The sequence below is a fragment of the Dipodomys spectabilis genome, unplaced genomic scaffold (genome assembly GCF_019054845.1).
Source record: "Dipodomys spectabilis isolate Male_0828 unplaced genomic scaffold, ASM1905484v1 ptg000098l, whole genome shotgun sequence".
In the NCBI taxonomy this organism is placed as follows: domain Eukaryota; kingdom Metazoa; phylum Chordata; class Mammalia; order Rodentia; family Heteromyidae; genus Dipodomys; species Dipodomys spectabilis.
The window spans coordinates 25,598,409-25,616,167 of NW_024870775.1; the positions used below are offsets into that span (position 1 = coordinate 25,598,409).

Genomic DNA, 17,759 nt, shown 5'->3' on the forward strand with positions numbered 1-17,759 from the left:
TTAACCTTTAGCTAACTTCTTTAAGGTTTCCTTGGGGAGCAAAAGGAATGGGCTTGTATCTCTCATTTCTTGTTTCTGTCATTTCTGGAGCTTAGAAAATTTCTATTTCCTTGAATGACCTATAAGACAGTATTTTATGCACTGAACAAACTTATTTTCTCCTTAAATTGTATCTCCTGGGAAGTTTGGAGGTCTACATTAAGTAACCATCTTGTGTGCTTTATTCTATTATTATTATTCCATGCATTTCATATACTTCTCTAAAGAGTTGACTAACACCGTATTTCCTTAGAAGGATGTTTTATCAAAGAAACTAAAAAAATACAGAAGCTGGAAGATGATGTCACTTGAGAAAAGAATGACAAAAATCTAAGATTGAAGGAAAAGTAGACTAGATAGAACAGACACTTGTTTTGGAGTCTCTTGCATGTAAAAGAAGATGTATGGTAACGTGTCAACTAGCAGTGTAAAAATGAACAAAGTAATACAGCTAACACAATTTAAAATGCATGATTCATGAATAAAAATCTCCAGATGAGAAGTAATAAAATAGGAAGAAGAGAAGAATTAAAATCAATCACTGAGCCAGGTCCAGGTGGCTCATGCCTGTAATCCTACCTACTCAGGAGGCTGAGATCTGAGGATTGTGATCTGAAGCCAGCCCACACAGAAAAGTCTTCGTGAGACTCTTACCTCCAATAAAGGACTCAAAAAAGCTAGAAATGGTGTTGTGGCTCCAGTGGTAGAGCACTAGCCTTGAGCACAAATCAGTTCCCAGGCTGACTCCAAGCTCCAGGACCAGCAAATATAAGTACATAAATAAATAAAAATCACTGAGTACCCAATAAGCCTAAAAACTATAGTTACATGCAAGGTTCAGGATGCTTAACAAGACCTTGGCCCTTGTTCTGGAGAGGATCAGAGTTCAACACAGAGGGCAGTCATTAAAAACAGAATTTTATTAGATAATGGTAATTGTGATAATATGTGATGCTGAACAGATTGTTCTTAATGGTAAAACAAGAGAGTCCAATTCTTTTTAAAAAGAAAGGCTCTCATTGATAGTGCATGTCTTCAGTGTTTACACCTGTACTTTGATTTCTGAAGCTCTGGCTTTAGAAACTAATTGAGATGTGAAATATATAATGAAAGATCACCCAGCAAGAAAGATCAAGTAAGCTACTGATAAAAGTTGGTTCATCTAGATTATTTTTGAAAAATTTTACTAGGTAACTGGAGTTTTTTGGCACTGGGACATATATACATCCTAAGCCCTGATATGTCATTCATTTCACAGCATCACTTCAAAGAGATAAAGGCTTGAGCAAATAAGGAATTAGATCAACTCATCTCCCAACAAGGTAATTTCATCTACAAAGGAAGAGAGCTGCAGTGAAGCACAGCGTATGTACTCGACTCAGCTCATTGGCAGCTTGCACAAATGGTGCTCCAGATGCATATCTGCTCAAGTCAGCCCAAGGCAACAATTTTGATCAATTCTAATGTGATAAAATGCTGCAGGGAAAGTGTGCAGAAACGTGTTTACGTCAGCCCTTAATTAAACTGTTGTTCACTTCCAAAGAACCTTAGGAAACACTAATGAGACATGAGTTTTGGCAATTTCTTCATCAAAGTAAAGACCCCTTCCTCAGTCTGTAGCAGCCTGTCATCCAAGTCGCTCCCGGGATAAATGTCACATGGCACTCCAATCAGTTAGCCACCTGTTAGTAGAACTTCACTGAAGTCAACTAGTGATCTGGGGCAAGCACAAACAGCCACCTTAACACCTGCCTGTCTGGGACACCTGCTCCTTTTTCACATAGAGTAGAGCAATATGTTAGCTTTTCCAATATGCCCAAATAGATTATGGTTACAAAAATCACATTTCTATAGGCTATATAGAAAACATTTTCTGAGAAAATTCCTATTCTCCTCTATAAGACTTCTGATTAGTAACTATTTCAAATTAATTATCAAAGAACACACAAGAATGTTTGAGTATCTGGAAACTATTAAAACACATTAGCAATTGCCAGTCCTATGATTTAGAAAAACATATAATTATTGTGCTAACAAAGAACAAATTGCATCACAATGTTGTATAAGTCTAATTTTTTCACATTTTCCTAAATTGTCTTTCTTATTTGCCTGCCATACTTAAAAATAAGTTTAAATAAACCTTCTAGATTCCACATTTGCTGGTTCCTCTTATTTACCAGTATTTAGTGTTAAGGTATGTTTTATTTCTAAGTGCTTAAAAACCCATAAATATCTCCTTTGCTTTTTTCATTATCAAGCTGTTGCTGATTTTTTAGGATGTTCCCTTTTTTGTTCCAGAAGAAAAATACAAGGTGTAATGAAAATAGTTGGAAACTTCTGTTAAATTCTACTTTTTGTTATGACACAAACTAGAGAAGGAAAGTACATGTGTGGGAACATTTAGGGATAGTCTGATGGCTGAGTTTGATAAAATGATAGTACATGGACAAGTCTTAGCTCCTCACAGTTTTCCAGTTTCCTGTGTATTTTGAACGTCTATAGGTCTTACATTTTTATAGAATCTTAAAGAGTTTTATAGGTTTGCTAAAACTCTGGACATTGAAAATCTCTTCAGAGCCCAAACTCATTGTTAGATGAAGGCTAAAGTGATCAACACATCCATTATTTCATTGAAACTGTCAAGCAACAGACAGCACTAAAAGAGAAAAATGAGCTTTACTAAACTGGGGCACGTCTGCTTTTCATTAAAATGTTGGGTAGAAGGTGGAAGACAATATAAAAAAGATGAACTATCTGCATAAAATAATAATGTTATTTAAAATAAATGAGATAATAAAGGCGAGGCTACCAAATCAAGTGTGTGGGATGAGCCTGGAGCTGAAATCTGAGAAGTTTTTACTTCAGGACACAAATCTAGAGTGAATCTTGAGACAAGGAAACAGCTTGGGCTCTGTGCCTAGAGGATAGGGGAAGGCAGAGAAGATAATCTGCCAACTAAATACTAAAAAGAAGAATCATGGGCACTTTTCCTCTGTTTTTGCCTTGAGATAATGTTGAGGAAAGAAAAGTTTACAGGGCTTTCACCATAGTATAAATGTTAGGCAAAATAACATAATTATCAATGCTAGATTGAAAACATGCACCTGTTAATTTAGATCCCAGCACCAAATTTTCAAGTATTTATTATTTTGTTTTCCCGGTTGGGATTGATAATGATTCTTACTTTCATTAAGTTGTATCTCTTGTTAAAGAACAGTTACTGGGAAATGCGCTTTGTAGGAAGAAGAAAGGAGACAGCAAATAGGTTGTGCCTTTATATGTGAGCTCTGCACAGTCCTGTAGGAACTATTTTGATTTCTCTGTTTCTTTCACAGTAAAATGCAATAAAGTGACACTAGCTTAGTGGCATGGTGAGAAAAGATATGATGTAATCCCTGACAGTTTAAATAAAATATACATTTTTTTTCCCTAAAATGAGGAACCATAGAGACTAGTCTGCAAATATATTTTAGAGAATATGCTTTCTATAGAGCCATGTCATTCCACATTTAAATTATTGTTCATCTGATAGTGGAGGTAGGTCATTTGTACTGTTAGTGGGAATGTAAACTGAGAAGACCCTTTGGGAGTCAGTAACAATATTGACCCCAAAGACTTGTAAATGGGCATAAGACTTAACTCAGTAATTCTACAGTAGGAATGTATTTATCCTTTAACAAAATTTCACTGAACTTGTAGTTGGTGGCGTGGTGTAAAGCAATATGCTAGGAACTGGGAACAATGAAAAGAATAGATAGGAATGAATTAATCAAGATTAGGGATAGTGATTATGATATGTTTCCCACTGTATTTGTATTACAGCCAAGAAATATGTAAAAATCCAGAAGCAGAGAGGACATTAAATAACTTACCATATATTCAAAAGTATAGCATATTATAACTGAATGACCTCATAGAGAGACATTTTTTTTTTTTTTTTTTTGGTCCAGTCGTGGGGCCTGAACTCTGGGCCTGGGCGCTGTCCCTCAGCTCTTCAGCTCAAGGCTAATGCTCTACCACTTGAGCCACAGTGCCACTTCCGGCTTTTTTCTTTTTGCTTATGTGTTGCTGAGGAATTGAACCCAGGGCCTCATGCATGCAAGGCAAGCACTCTACCACTGAGCCACTTTCCCAGCCCAAGAGACATTATATTGTAAGAAAAAAGGCAAAAAAGAAAGTAATGTACAAGCTAGCATCGTATAAACCCAACTTAACACAAAAATTCCTGAATTAAAAATAGGATATATAGAAAAATATATAGTAAAACAAACTAGTACATAATAAAGTGAAATATTAAAAGGTATTATCTATATAATCAGACAGGAGGTATGTTTTCTTAACTTCCCCACAAAGAACTAATACTTTTACCATAGGAGTTAGGACATATATATCTGGTGGAAAATATTGCTTGTAGCTCCACAGAATATGATAAATAATTCCCTATAAAGCCTGACAATGCTAGACCTTATTATGGTCAACATCACACTATACAGAATAAATGTCTGATTTTCTAAAGACCTAAGATGAAATGCTTAAATGTAACCTTTGCAGTTTATTTGGCTAAAAACAAAATAGTGAATATCTTCTTAAAATACAGAGAAGAAAATAAATTATCTATTTCTGGAGATTCTTCAAGACATACAATTCTATGATTATATGGCAAATGTGAACAAGTCCTTCCTACACACTCCAAGTTAACAAAAGCTCTGAATGTTTGACAAGACATATGGACTTAATCCTGCTACAGTAGATTGATTATGATGCCAGATGATTCAAGAAATAATTAGCTGTCATGCTAAGAAAGTATCTCTTTATATATATTTACATTTATTACACATCAAAATAACTATAGAAAAATGACAATCAATGTAAAGAGATCATCTTAAGCAGAACTCTCAACTTTTTAAAAATAAAAAATCAGTTCTTTTTAAAAAAGAAAGTATGGTAGGTAGTCTTTGTGTTAAATAAATGAATTCTTGCTTAATTGTTGAGTTATTTTAATTATACTCAGGCATAGCACTGTATTCTTCAGGAACTTGAAACAATCTGCGATGGTTGATGAGTTTGTCGTCATATTTTAACCCAGGTTAAATTGAGTAGCACGTTACTACAAGTCTCTATTTTAAGACATCTCCATTAAAAAGAAGGACTCCAGGCTACACCTACACCCAATACAAAGTTAAAACTCAAACCCCTTTGATGCTTACAATCACCTTTCTAAGGCAGTTAAATAAAAAAAAAAAAACCTTTGAATAATGAAGAACAGTGTTAAAAGAATGAAGATTGAGTAAATAAAACTGACTTTTAAAAATGCTTTAAAATGCTTCTGTCCGCTAGAAATTTCATTTTATCAGACAAGGATAAAGCATCTTGTGTAATGTTAGTAAACATACTCTGAAAGGAGTAAAAAAAAAAAAAAAAAAAAAAGGCCAAATAATTATACAGGATTTAGAATATATTTTAGTCACTTACTAAACATCAGTGTAGGTATATAACTGGTATTCACATGGACTCTGGGGAGAACTCTTGCTATGGAAGCTTATTAATGTTAATCATCTGAGAGCTATGGACTATAAAATACAATCAATACTGTAACCTTAACTGTAAAAGTCAGAAAGATACTGGAAGAGTTCTAATTTAACAAGATTACAGATGAGTTTTTAGAGAAGAGGGGGTTAGAGGAGGGGGGGAACCATGCATTTAGAAACACTTACACTAGAAGATGCTTCAGTGTTTCTGTTGTTACTGATGCTATTGTTTTCCACGCTGGTACCAGTTAGCGTGGATTCAAATGTGATGTATTACTTTAGTGGATTTACAGGAAAGTCCTAAAAATGATCTGGAACTTGTTTCAAATAAAATCATTACTGTGAGGTAGTACACTAATTGATTGAGAACAATTATGATCTGATATGGTTTAATGAGAAGGAAAAAAACATGAAAATTTTAAGGCTGTCAGCTTGAGAGCACAATGCAGTTGCTGCATATTATTCTTTTTCTTTTAAAGGAAAGGTAGTCAAAATGGACATAAATGGTAGTGTTTTAGTTTACCCTAAATCTGTATTTTTCCCTCCAACAAATGTAAATTTTAAAAAATGTTCTGTCAATGAAATTATGATGATTGTATATTTATTATCCTAATGGTTTTAGAAATCACGTAAAATCGATCCGTAACAAAACCTCTATTTAGTAATGGACCAATTACATTTGTGAGATAATGTCAATGAAATAGAATCTTGTCACAGGATAATGGTCTCCTATTGCTACGTCTCTAGTCATTTAGAGAAAATAAATGCTGCCGTCTGGCTGAGTCATTTGTTTTCAAAGTAGGAGACACTGATCCCATAACAAGGTTCTGTTATAATAACTCAATCTCTATCAATCATTTGTTGTAGCGGAACAGTGCAGGACAGAACATGTATTTGTGAGAACTGTGCATTCCTAAGGTATAAGGCAAAACATGTGGTGCCTCAAAGCACATAAACAGTCCAATTATTGTGTTATTCAATAGGAGTATTTTAAATAAACATATAAAAGGTAATACATGAAATGTGAAACCTTTGGAGTTTTCAAAAAGATCCATGCTAATGAAAGCTTAAAGACTCAAGGGAAGATTTCAAGGCCCTTCTACGAATTGTTTGGTACCCGAGTGTTTCAGATGTTTCTTCATATTTTATATTTATATACACATACTGAGGTACTTTGAGGATGGGATCCATGTCTAAACATGAAATTCATTTATGTTTCATATGCACCTTAACCACATACCCTGAAGGTAGTTTTCTACAGTATTTTGAGAGTGCAACCCAAAACATGAGGTCAGGTGTGGAATTTTCCACTTGTGACATCATGTTGGCTCTCAAAAAAGTTACAGATTTTCAAGTTAGGGATTGCTGAAGATTGTCAAATTCTTTGACTTTGACTTATATAAAATCTGAAATATTGGAACATAAAGGAAACTTAGAATCTAGCTTTGTTATTCTGTAGCTGGAGTGTCAATTGTCTGTGCGGGCAGATACTAGTTTAATAATCTGTGAACTGGGGTTTTCTATAGGTTTTTGTTTGTTTGGTTGGTTAGTTGGGGTTTTTTTTGTCCATCATGGGGCTTGAACTCTGGGCCTGGGCACTGACCCTGAGCTCTTCAGCTCAAGGCAAGCACTCTACTCCTTGAGCCATAGCATCATTTCTGGTTTTCTGGTGGTTTACTGGAAATAAGAGTCTCATGGACTTTCCTGTCCAGGCTGGCTTTGAACCACAATTCTCAGATTGCAGCATCCTGAGTAGCTAAGATTACAGATATAAGCCACCAGTGCCCAGCTTTCTATAGGTTTTAAAAGCAAAAATTTATGTAAACTTAAATCTGACAGATAGCAAGTACCAAATAAATGGTAGCCACAAAAATGGCAGTAAGGTCTTATATTCCTCAGTCACAAATGCTTGCTGAACACAATTATGGGTTTCATCAAGGATAAATGATACAGAAAGGAAGAGGAAGGATGACTAGTTTAGAATAAACAGAAGCTGAAAGAATAAATAAGACATAGGGACCACCTTTGAATTCTAATTCAAACAAAATATCCTTCAAGAAATTTGAGCTTGCAGTCATTATACATTAGGTTTTTTGTTTTTTCGTTGTTGTTGTGACTTTATGTTATTGTCAAGGTGATGTACAGAAGGGTTACAATTACATGTGTAAGGTAATAAGTACATTTCTTGTCCAACATTGTTATTCCCTCCCTCATTCTCCCACTCCCGCCTCCAATTTGCAGAGTTCATTTCCAACTATTGTCTTGTAAGTATCGCTGTTGCATTGGTTCACCCTTTGTCTCACCATTTTGTTGTTCCCCTGCCCTTCCCCAAATCAGATAACTGTATATATAAGACACAAGGTGAAGGAAAAAATGTAACAGGTAGAAAGTAACCCCAAAGAAAGTAACCCAAGAGACCACGTGGACAGAAGTCAAGTAGAAGAAAATATTTATTGCTAGCAAAGCAACAAGGAAAAGGACAAAATGGCGATGTCTGGCTCCTTGGAAGCTCTTTTATCATGGGGGCCAGAAGTGGGAGGTGCCTCACCTACTGCGCAGGCGCTGCCATTTCAGGTAGAGATTAGGCCTGCAAGGATAGTGTAACCTTACATTTCCCCCCTTTTTGGTTTAATTTGTACGGTGACAAAAAGGGATGAGGTTATGTTAAAAAATATATTGTATTTTTCAGACTGATATTGATACTGTTAGAAACACTAAGTAATGTTTATGAGCAAATGACATGATTTCCTTTAAAATACTTCTTTAAAAACTAAAAGTTAAGAACTGCAACGGGACTAATAAAATATTGTTAACATGAAAGCTGGGTGTTAATATACGGAGATTCACTTTACATTTCTCTCTACTTTTCCTAACAAAAACTCCTTAAAATATGTGTTGTGTTGTTCATTTTAAACTAGCTCTCCTCCATATACGCATTCATACTTCACTTTTTTTATTACCTACTACTAATATTAGGAGATTGATTTTATAAACATATATGTACATACATACATACTACCATCTCAAAACTTTGTTTTAATAATTCTTCCAGATCCCTGAAAATGAACAAATTCACTTCGGTTCTCTCATTTTAATTCTAGAAGGTTGAACCTGAAGGTTTCTAGAGAAACAGATCATCTACAAACCTCAAACAGTAGCATTAAAATTCTTCTAGTTCATTTCTCTATACACAAATAAGTTTACATACATATTGATTCTCCAGGGAGGTTGTAAGATAACAGAAAGAGAAAAAAGTTAGCTTTTAATAAAGAAAGCCTAACCTCTGGAATTCATGAGGATACTTTAAAAAAATATGTTATTAAGTAGTCATACAAAGGGGTTTCATTTCCACAATGGACTACTTTGTGCAAGACAGTTTCTCTGAGCTTTGGACTGCTTAACTATAAAACAAAGAAACTGAATAATGTCTCACTGAGGGGCTTAATAATCTGTTATCTAAGTCTGCAAAATCAATTTCTTATCAGGGATGTTGATAGACTAGATTCTTTTTATTGTAAGAAGCTCAACAAAGAAACTCAAACTTTTTATACATTACATCAAAACCGCTCCTCTTGACATTAATCCTGCCAAAGGACTTCTATAAAAACTTTCTCTACTTGTTTGCTGGCTCAAAGTCAAATGTTTGGCATTGGCTATTTAATTCTTCTGATGTTTGACTACTCCCCAAAGACAGCCATCAGCTCCTCCTCCTTCTGTAGAGAACACGTCACTCAGCCCCCTACCCCCGCACTGAGAAACTCTTGAGAATCTGTCCTTTGTCATGTGAAAGTTAGGGTTCCAACAGTGTTTCCCCAAATTTAAAATTGAATGCTCCCCAAAAGATGAGTTTTCAAAACCTTTAAAAAAAAAGGGCAAACAGCATTTCCTGTATATGCAGAGCACACAACAGTACACTTAATATTCTATGTATACATGAATAAAAAGAAGTTCAAAGTTTAGTTAAAATAGAATCTCTTTACTTTACTACTCATATTCTACACAGCTGAGAACATTCCTGAAATTCAGATTAAATGCTGATTTTAAATTTTGGTTCTATCTGGATGCTACCACACTATTATTTATAGGTATTTATGTCCTTGTGAGCCCAAGGTATTAAAGAGATCCTATAACTCTAGTCTTCAGTTTTCCTGTGGGCTATTTGACTTCACACATTTAATGACGTTACATACTTTTTGAAATCTACAAAGTACAAACTGAAATTCAGTACAACATTTAAGACCACTTTACTATGGAAAATATTTCTAAAATTTCGTAAGTAAAATCCCTATGACTTACAAATACATAAAATTACAGACTTTATGTGACAGAATTTTTTTTAATGTGCTGAGGATCTAACATAGGGCCTTGTGTTAGTTAGGCAAATGCTCAACCACCTTTTTATATACTCAACATTAAGAAAAATAACATTTTTATTTTCAAGCACCTATAGCAACCGGAATATAATGTCTAAATATTCCTTATTTTAGATTTCAATTTTTTTAATTATTTCTTAAAATCTAATTACATACAATACACCAAGTAATGCTGGTTTTCCTGTATATTTGGTGCTGAGGAATGGAGCCGAGGGCCTTATGCATACAAGGTAAGCCCACTACCACTGAGCCACCTTCCCAGGTTGATTTTTCTAACATATGAATTTCCTGATTTTGTGTACTTATGAAAAAAGTTAGTACTACAGTATAAAGTATAAATACAGCTACCTTATAATTTAGTTTATATCATTTACTTTCTGTGAAATGCCTTTATTTCATAGTAGTAAAAATCATTCTTCTGTCATCAGGTCAAGGCTGGAAGATTCATTTAATCATGTTTGTATGCCCAGTGCCCATAAAATTCTTGGCATATGGTAGATATTTTGTAAATGTTAATGGAACCAGATTATCTCAAATCCTAAATGTATAGAAATCAATAAAATTGTACTGCATGAAAACTAAATTTACATTTATCTAAGATTACAAGTTGTTTTAATGTTCATTAGACTAGAAGCTATTAAAGTATACATTTAGAAATCCTCAACTATTTGTTGTAAATATATTTACCCTATCACATTTTCCTCACTAATGTCTATTAAGTAATGTTTTTGGAGTTTTATATTCAGACTTAGATGAATCAATGACTATTAGAATGGCAGGGGTATAATGACCTTGATAAATGATTACTTCAAATGTTCAAGCAAATAACAGTCTGTCAAATTCCTGGACATTAGAATTGGACTTAAGTCTGATGAAAGTAACTTGAATTACAAGAAAAACCATGACTTTTCTCATTTTTCCTCTGCACATCAGAAATTACAACAGACTGCTCTAGTGACATCTAGAAAAGTACTTTATCTAGGAAGCAGAGCTTTCTGTAAAGTGACTTAGGTAGAAAAATTTAAATGTAGACAAGATATCGACAGTCTTTTGTGAGTGTTATTTCAGCCCTCATATTGATAAGCTAACTTTCTTTATGCACTTGTCCATTAAAGTCTTAAACAAGTGCTCAGGGTTGTGAGGTATAGCTATGGTAGAATACTTGCCTAGTATGGATGAGGCCTGGGTTCAATCTCAAGCACCATAAATAAAAACTGTTAATTAGAATGAGGGATGGTCCGAAGTTTAAGGAGACCCAGGATTCATAAGATTCTTCATAAATGAAGAAAAGTATTCTAGTACATCCAAAGGAAATGTAGCAGTTGCTCTTTACCCTTTGTTACTAGCCCCAAAGTATTTTCTTTTTCCTTCCCTTCTCTATGTATAAAATATTAAATAAAAAGGTAAATATTACATAATGTAATATTGACAAACTTAATATCTGTTACTAATCATCAGAAGAAATTTAAGCAAATTACAGAATCCTCTACCAAACTATTAACACTATTGACTGTTTAGTTTAAAAATATTAACATTTATATTTGCAGAATTGTAAATTATTTTTTATAATCAGGAAATTTTAACTTTGTGTTTTGAAAAGGATTAATATAGAAGGAGCTGGTGGTTGTAACCCTAGCTGGAACCCTAGCTAGTTGGAGGCTGATATCTGAGTGAAGATCACAGCTTAAAGTCAGTTAAGACAAGAAAGTCCTTGAGACTCTTATATCCACTTCACCACCAAAAAAGGTGGATAGAGCTGTGCTCAAGTGGTAAAGCATCAGCCTTAAAAGAAAAAGTTAAAAGGGAAAGAACACCAGTTTCTGAGTTCAAGACCCACTGACAGCACATAGAGAAAAAAAAGAAAGTAAAGAAATAAAGAAAAAAATATATAATTTACTATGCAATTATGTTTAAATACGCTAAAATAAAAATGTTTTCAAAGTAAATTATTTTTTAAAAAAATGAAGTTTAGATTCTGTGTCAAAATAGGTATAATAAATTTGGTCATTTATTTTTGCCTATTTGAAAGAAATCTTACTGATTTAGATTGATGTTTCAGCCTGAACCATTATATTTAGTTCTCATATTTCCAAAATCAGTTTTCCTAGATGTTTGGATAAAAATATAATTTAATGCAAAATTACCCTAATAGATTAAGGTACATACCCAGGAAATAAATAATTGCCAATTTCAAGTTATTTCTGCCACCAAAAATACAAGCATATTACAACTAACCATTAAGTAGTTATTGATTAGTTAGTATAGGGCTTTATGGGAGAAAGAAATACAAGACCCATTAAAGTTATTACAAATGCCAGAATGGCACTTAGTCAATAGTTTGGACAGAGGTATACCTAAGAATAGGTAAAGATGGACAAGAACAACAGTGGGGCATTTTATTTTGCAAAATTTCAAAAAAAGTGATTTTCTAAGACCAAAGGACTCCATTGGACTTAGTAAATTTATAAAGATAGTACTGTGTACTGCTTTCATTTTGTCATTGTCACTGAAGCCTTCTTTCCACAATAGCTTATTGTTCACATTACAAAGTCTTCAGGGTCTTCAAAATTAAACTGACAAGACTTTTTCTTTTTAAGTCTGCATGAGAGGGAACACTTTCCCTTACTCTCAATATGCCTTTACAGACTTCTCCAATAATTGTAGTCATTTTGATAATAGAAAATCACCATGACAATGCAATGATTTTACAAAGAAAAAGAATGACAGTTTCCCTTCTACTTTTCAGAAATGTTTTATAATATGATTTGAGATTGGCTTAATGGAATAGGCTGAAAGAAGAATCAATTCTTACAAAGTGACACTCTGTAATAAAGAACACCTACACTTTTCTGAGCAATACATCCATTCCCACTCATTCAAAATGTTATTATTATTACCATTAGAATCTTCCCTAGAATAATTTTTTGACAGGGAAAATATAGCTTTGTTTAGAATGCATTGACACTGTCAGTAAAACAAGCAATAAAATATAAAGAGTTGAAAGTCTTGTTTTCATACTTTTACAACTCAGGTTCATCTAGCTTTCACTAAGGGAATGGGTTGCCTATCATAGTTTGTTTATGCAACAAATATGTATTGTGATTTTACTGCGCATGTCCATGCATTCTATTGTATGTTGGTGACAACAATAGCCAAGACAGATAAGGACAATGCCCACATGATACAGACACATTTAGACAATGAATAATTATTATTATTAATTATAATAAATAGGGAAATTATCTTTTACAATTACTAAGAAGAAAAAATACTGCTTGTCAACAAACAAAAACAAGGACTTAATTTAGATAGAAATTCCTGAACCCTTAAAGTTGCCAAAGAATTTGCCAGAGCAAGAGTTAGAATAATATTCCAAAAGGCAAGGTCCAGGGTGTCATAACCAAATCTAAACAAAACATCAAGCTCAGGTGAAGACAGGAGGAAAGGCAGAATAGCAATTTAGGGTCTTTGGGTCCACTAGTCAAACTAGAGAATTCTGACTTTGTCCAAAGAGCAATTGGGAGTTTCTGATGGATAGGAAGCAGCAGAATGATAAAACGTTAATTTATGTTTTCTGAGGATGATTTTTGTCTACTCTCAGAAGGGTGGATTGAGAGAACGCACCAAAACCAAACCTCTTCAGCTATTTCCAAGTCATTCCATAAAACAACCCTGCCATACTTGATGACATTCCTTCAGAGGCGCATAGCCAATGACATGGCACATGTGGCCATTCTGAAACTTACTGCCCAGCTCAGCACTTGGCTCTACTTTTGTCTGTCCCTTGTCCCCTATTTTCCAGGCTTCTCACCTCTTCATTAGTTAAAATATCACCATGCTAAAGGGCGCCTAACTGACTCAAAGTCTAATACCTTCATGAAGGTTTTTAAAGGTTTCTGAAGGTTTGGGGTTTTTTTGCTTGTTTTTGGTTTTTGTTTTTCATTTTTTGTTTTTTTGGCATGAGGCTTGAACTCTGGGCCTGGGAACTGTCCCTGAGCTCTGCAGCTCAAGGCTAGCACTCTACTTGGGATAAAAACATTAGTAAAGAGTATCTTAGGGCTGGGAAGATGGCTCAGTGGTAGAATGCTTGCCTTGCATGCATGAGGCCCTGGGTTCGATTCCTCAGCACCACATAAGCCGAAAAAGCCAGAAGTAGCACTGTGGCTCAAGTGGTAGAGCACTAGCCTTGAGCTGAAGAGCTGAAGGACAGCGCCCAGGCCCAGAGTTCAGGCCCCACAACTCTCTCAAAAAAAAAAAAAGTATCTTGACCAAGATTGAATGTAGAAATATTTTAAAATACTGGATTTGATTTTAAAAGCAATTTCCAGATGTATCTCATGGAGCTGATCTAAAATTATATTTGCATACATACAAATAAAATTGAAATTAGCTATTTTTCTATGTCTATGCTTAATACTGTCCTAAATGTGGGGAGAGGTAAGGGTATTATGATGAAATGCACTAAAGTTCAATATGCATTAGGAAGGAAAAAGAACCAACCCCAGGCCCTAGAAAGTTAAAAAGGATCTATTTCTTAAAAGCATATTTCTCTCCAAAGCTTTCCTTGAACTGGATAATAGTCTTTTTTGTTTTTGTTTTTGTTTTTTGTCAGTCATGGGGCTTGAATTCTGGGCCTGGGCGCTGTCCCTCAGCTCTTCAGCTCAAGGCTAGTGCTCTACCACTTGAGCCACAGCACCACTTCCAGATTTTTCTGTTTATGTGGTGCTGAGGAATCGAACCCAGGGCCTCATGCATGAAAGGCAAGTAATTTACCACTGAGCCACCTTCCCAACCCTGGATCATAGTTTTATCTAGAAAATACAACTATTTTGACTCAGATATAACCTTTCTTACAAAATGCTTTTGCTTATTGTTTGTGTTTTAATTATCACCTAAATGAATTATGTTTCCTTCTGCAGTTGGCCCTCCGGAGTGTTAGAAGTTTGGCCCCTCCTTGAAATGCCCCACAGAAAAGAGCTATCTGATCAAATGGAATCAGAACCTGGGTTCTGCTGAAATTTAACCAATAACTATAGACAGACCACAATATCTCTCTCTCTCTCTCTCTCTCTTTCTCGCAGGGGCGCACGCACGCACGTGCGCTCTCTCGCTCGCACGTGCACATGTCTGTGTGTGTGTGTGTGTGTGTGTGTGTGTGTGTGTGTGTGTGTAAAACTGTGGGTTCTGAAAGTATCATTAAACATGTAATAATAGGATTTTTGTGACTTTATGACTAGCATATTATCTTTAATTTTACCAAAATCATCTCACAAAGAAAGTACAAATCTATATTGGTTTTCTTATGAAATTTTGACTACGTGAAACCATGTAGTCTGAGGTCCCTTGAAACATTGCCTCATTACCCACCTTGATCTCTTTCATGCCATGTTCGACTTCCAGCAGCTGGTGAATTCGGAGAGGGGTAAAAGTCTCCTGTGGGACTGGGCTCCATATTTTCATCTATGGATATAGTCTTGGGTCTTTTGCTGTTAAAATATGACAATAATTATATTAACTGGGATTTATAGGAAGAAGTATAGTATCATTTAACAATAAATGACCTGAACCTGAGATACTGGTTCGTATCTGTAATCCTAACTACTCAGTGGGCTAAAATCTAGAGCACTATGTGTGGTTCAGTGTCAACACAGACAGAGAAGTGCTCAAGACTCGATATCCAAAATAACAAGCAAAAAGTTGGGCTGATGGTATGGCTCAAGTGGTAGAGTGTCAGCTCCATGATCAAGTAAGCTGAGCAAGCATGATGCTCTGAATTCAAGCTAAGTGCCTCACAATCAAAAATATCTGAGAAAATCTTTACAGTGGTGTGTTACCATAAACACAACATAAAATTACTTTGAAAGAATAATAAGTATACATGTATCAACATGAGCAGCAAGCATTTCTAGCTGTTACAGTATCTTATAACAACTGACTAAGAAATACAGTACACATTGTATTTACCTTGCTCAAAAATTCTTCCAAAGAAATTTCAAGTTTTGAAAAGTAAATTCAATGTGCCTTGTCTGCTAATATTAAAATTGTGCTATTAAGATTAAACTTGAGATTAGAATTATGGCTCAGTGGCAGAATGTCTACATAGCAAGCATATGGCCAATTTTAGAACTTAGTCTGCCATCATTAAAAATTGAACTTGATTTGTAATATAATTATCAATATTAATAATGTTTATTTATCTATTATTTGCCTTTGACAAGTGTTCTTATATATTCAGAAATAGTGTAATGGAATACAACAGAACAAAAGCTTTCAAAATCATAAATCTTGACTAAGTTGCTTATTTGTTCTTAATAGAGCACTCCTCAAATTTTCTAAATTCAGTTTAATCATCTGTAAAACGGAAATAATAAACTCTACTTCAAAGGAGTTCGTCAAGAAGATTAAATAAGTTATTAACTATAAAGCTCTTTGTTAAGTGGTTAACATTTAGAAGATACTCATTAAGTATTAGTATTAGCCCCATAGTTAATGATAATAATAAAATTTATGTAGTACTTCACTGATTATAACCTATTACATATATTCTTTGCCTCCTCCTAAAATATGAGACTGCTAATCCTTTATAGTTAAGATCAAGGGAAAAAAGGAGGTGACTGCCAAACTCAAACTAAAAAGTAACATTTAGAATTCTTTTTTTAAACCACCAGTCCTTGGGCTTAACCTCAGGGCCTGGGCACTGTCCCTGAGTCTCTCTGTGTTCAAGGCTAGCACTCTACCACTTGAGCCATAGTTCCACTTCTGGCTTTTTTTGAGTAGGTTACTGGAGATAAGAATCTCACAGAATTTCCTGCCCAGGTTGGCTTTGAACTTCAATCCTTAGATCTTAGCCTCCTCAGTAGCTAGGATTACAGGAGTGAGCCCCCAGTACCCAGCCGAATGATACATTTTAATAAAGAAAATATGACTCATCTTAAAGATTTAAAAATAACTATTTTCTGATATGGGCCTCAACATTTGATATTCTATCATATACTCCCATTAAACAATTAATTTGATTTTAAACAATCAGACACCTGGAAAGGACCTCTGATATCCATGACTTGGTCCTGTCCAGGACACTACATTCTCCAAGCCTTGAAGCCTGTGTATGTCTGAGTGTGTTGATAAATATATTTGTGATTAGTATTTGGCCCAAGGCTCTAAGAGTACTAACATAATTAAAAACTTCTACCTGTGCTAAATTACAATAAGCATCAATAACATTTCATCAGTGTCTTGCAAAAGTATCCAAAGTTACAACTTTTTATTTTTTGCTGATACCAGAATTTGAACTTGCTCAGCTGGCACTATACCACCTGAGCCACACATCCAGTCCAGATTTTTGTTGGTTATTTTGGAAGAAGAGTCTCACAGATTTTTCTTAGCCTGAGCTGAATTTCAATTGTAACCCTCCAGATTGCAGCCTCCTGAGTAGCTAATGAACTAGTGCCTAACCAGAAGTTCATTTTTAATTCTCCTTTTCATCTAATTCTTCTGTGAGTCATCAGAAGTATGGAAAACTTAACATTAGAAAGGCATTATTTTCCTAACAAGGTAATAAAGAGATGTTTTAAGTTCTTAATTGTGAAAGACGAAGTTTCTATGTTGAGTAAAGATCTAAGCTGAGAACATATTCATCCTAGCAAAGTAAACAAATTACTATTCACAGTTCAAATATGGAAAACGTATCATGTATTTAATATTTAATATCTCAGTCTTTTTTAGAGATAATTTTAGTGACAATTGACCCAATTATCTTTTTACAAAATTTAATTGCATGCAAATAATTTGATCATAAAACTGGCCTCAGTTTATAAGC

The 17,759-nt window shown here is 34.6% G+C and overlaps 1 protein-coding gene across 6 annotated transcripts in view; it reads right to left on the reverse strand.

Annotated features, from left to right (window-relative positions):
• Positions 1-17,759, reverse strand: part of Nfib (nuclear factor I B) — a 225,666-nt gene that overhangs the window by 47,102 nt on the left and 160,805 nt on the right. For all 6 annotated transcript variants that reach the window (XM_042686913.1, XM_042686916.1, XM_042686914.1 and 3 more), the window contains one exon: positions 15,308-15,426. In XM_042686913.1, the coding sequence (XP_042542847.1) occupies positions 15,308-15,426 (119 nt within the window). The remainder of the gene's footprint in view (positions 1-15,307; positions 15,427-17,759) is intronic.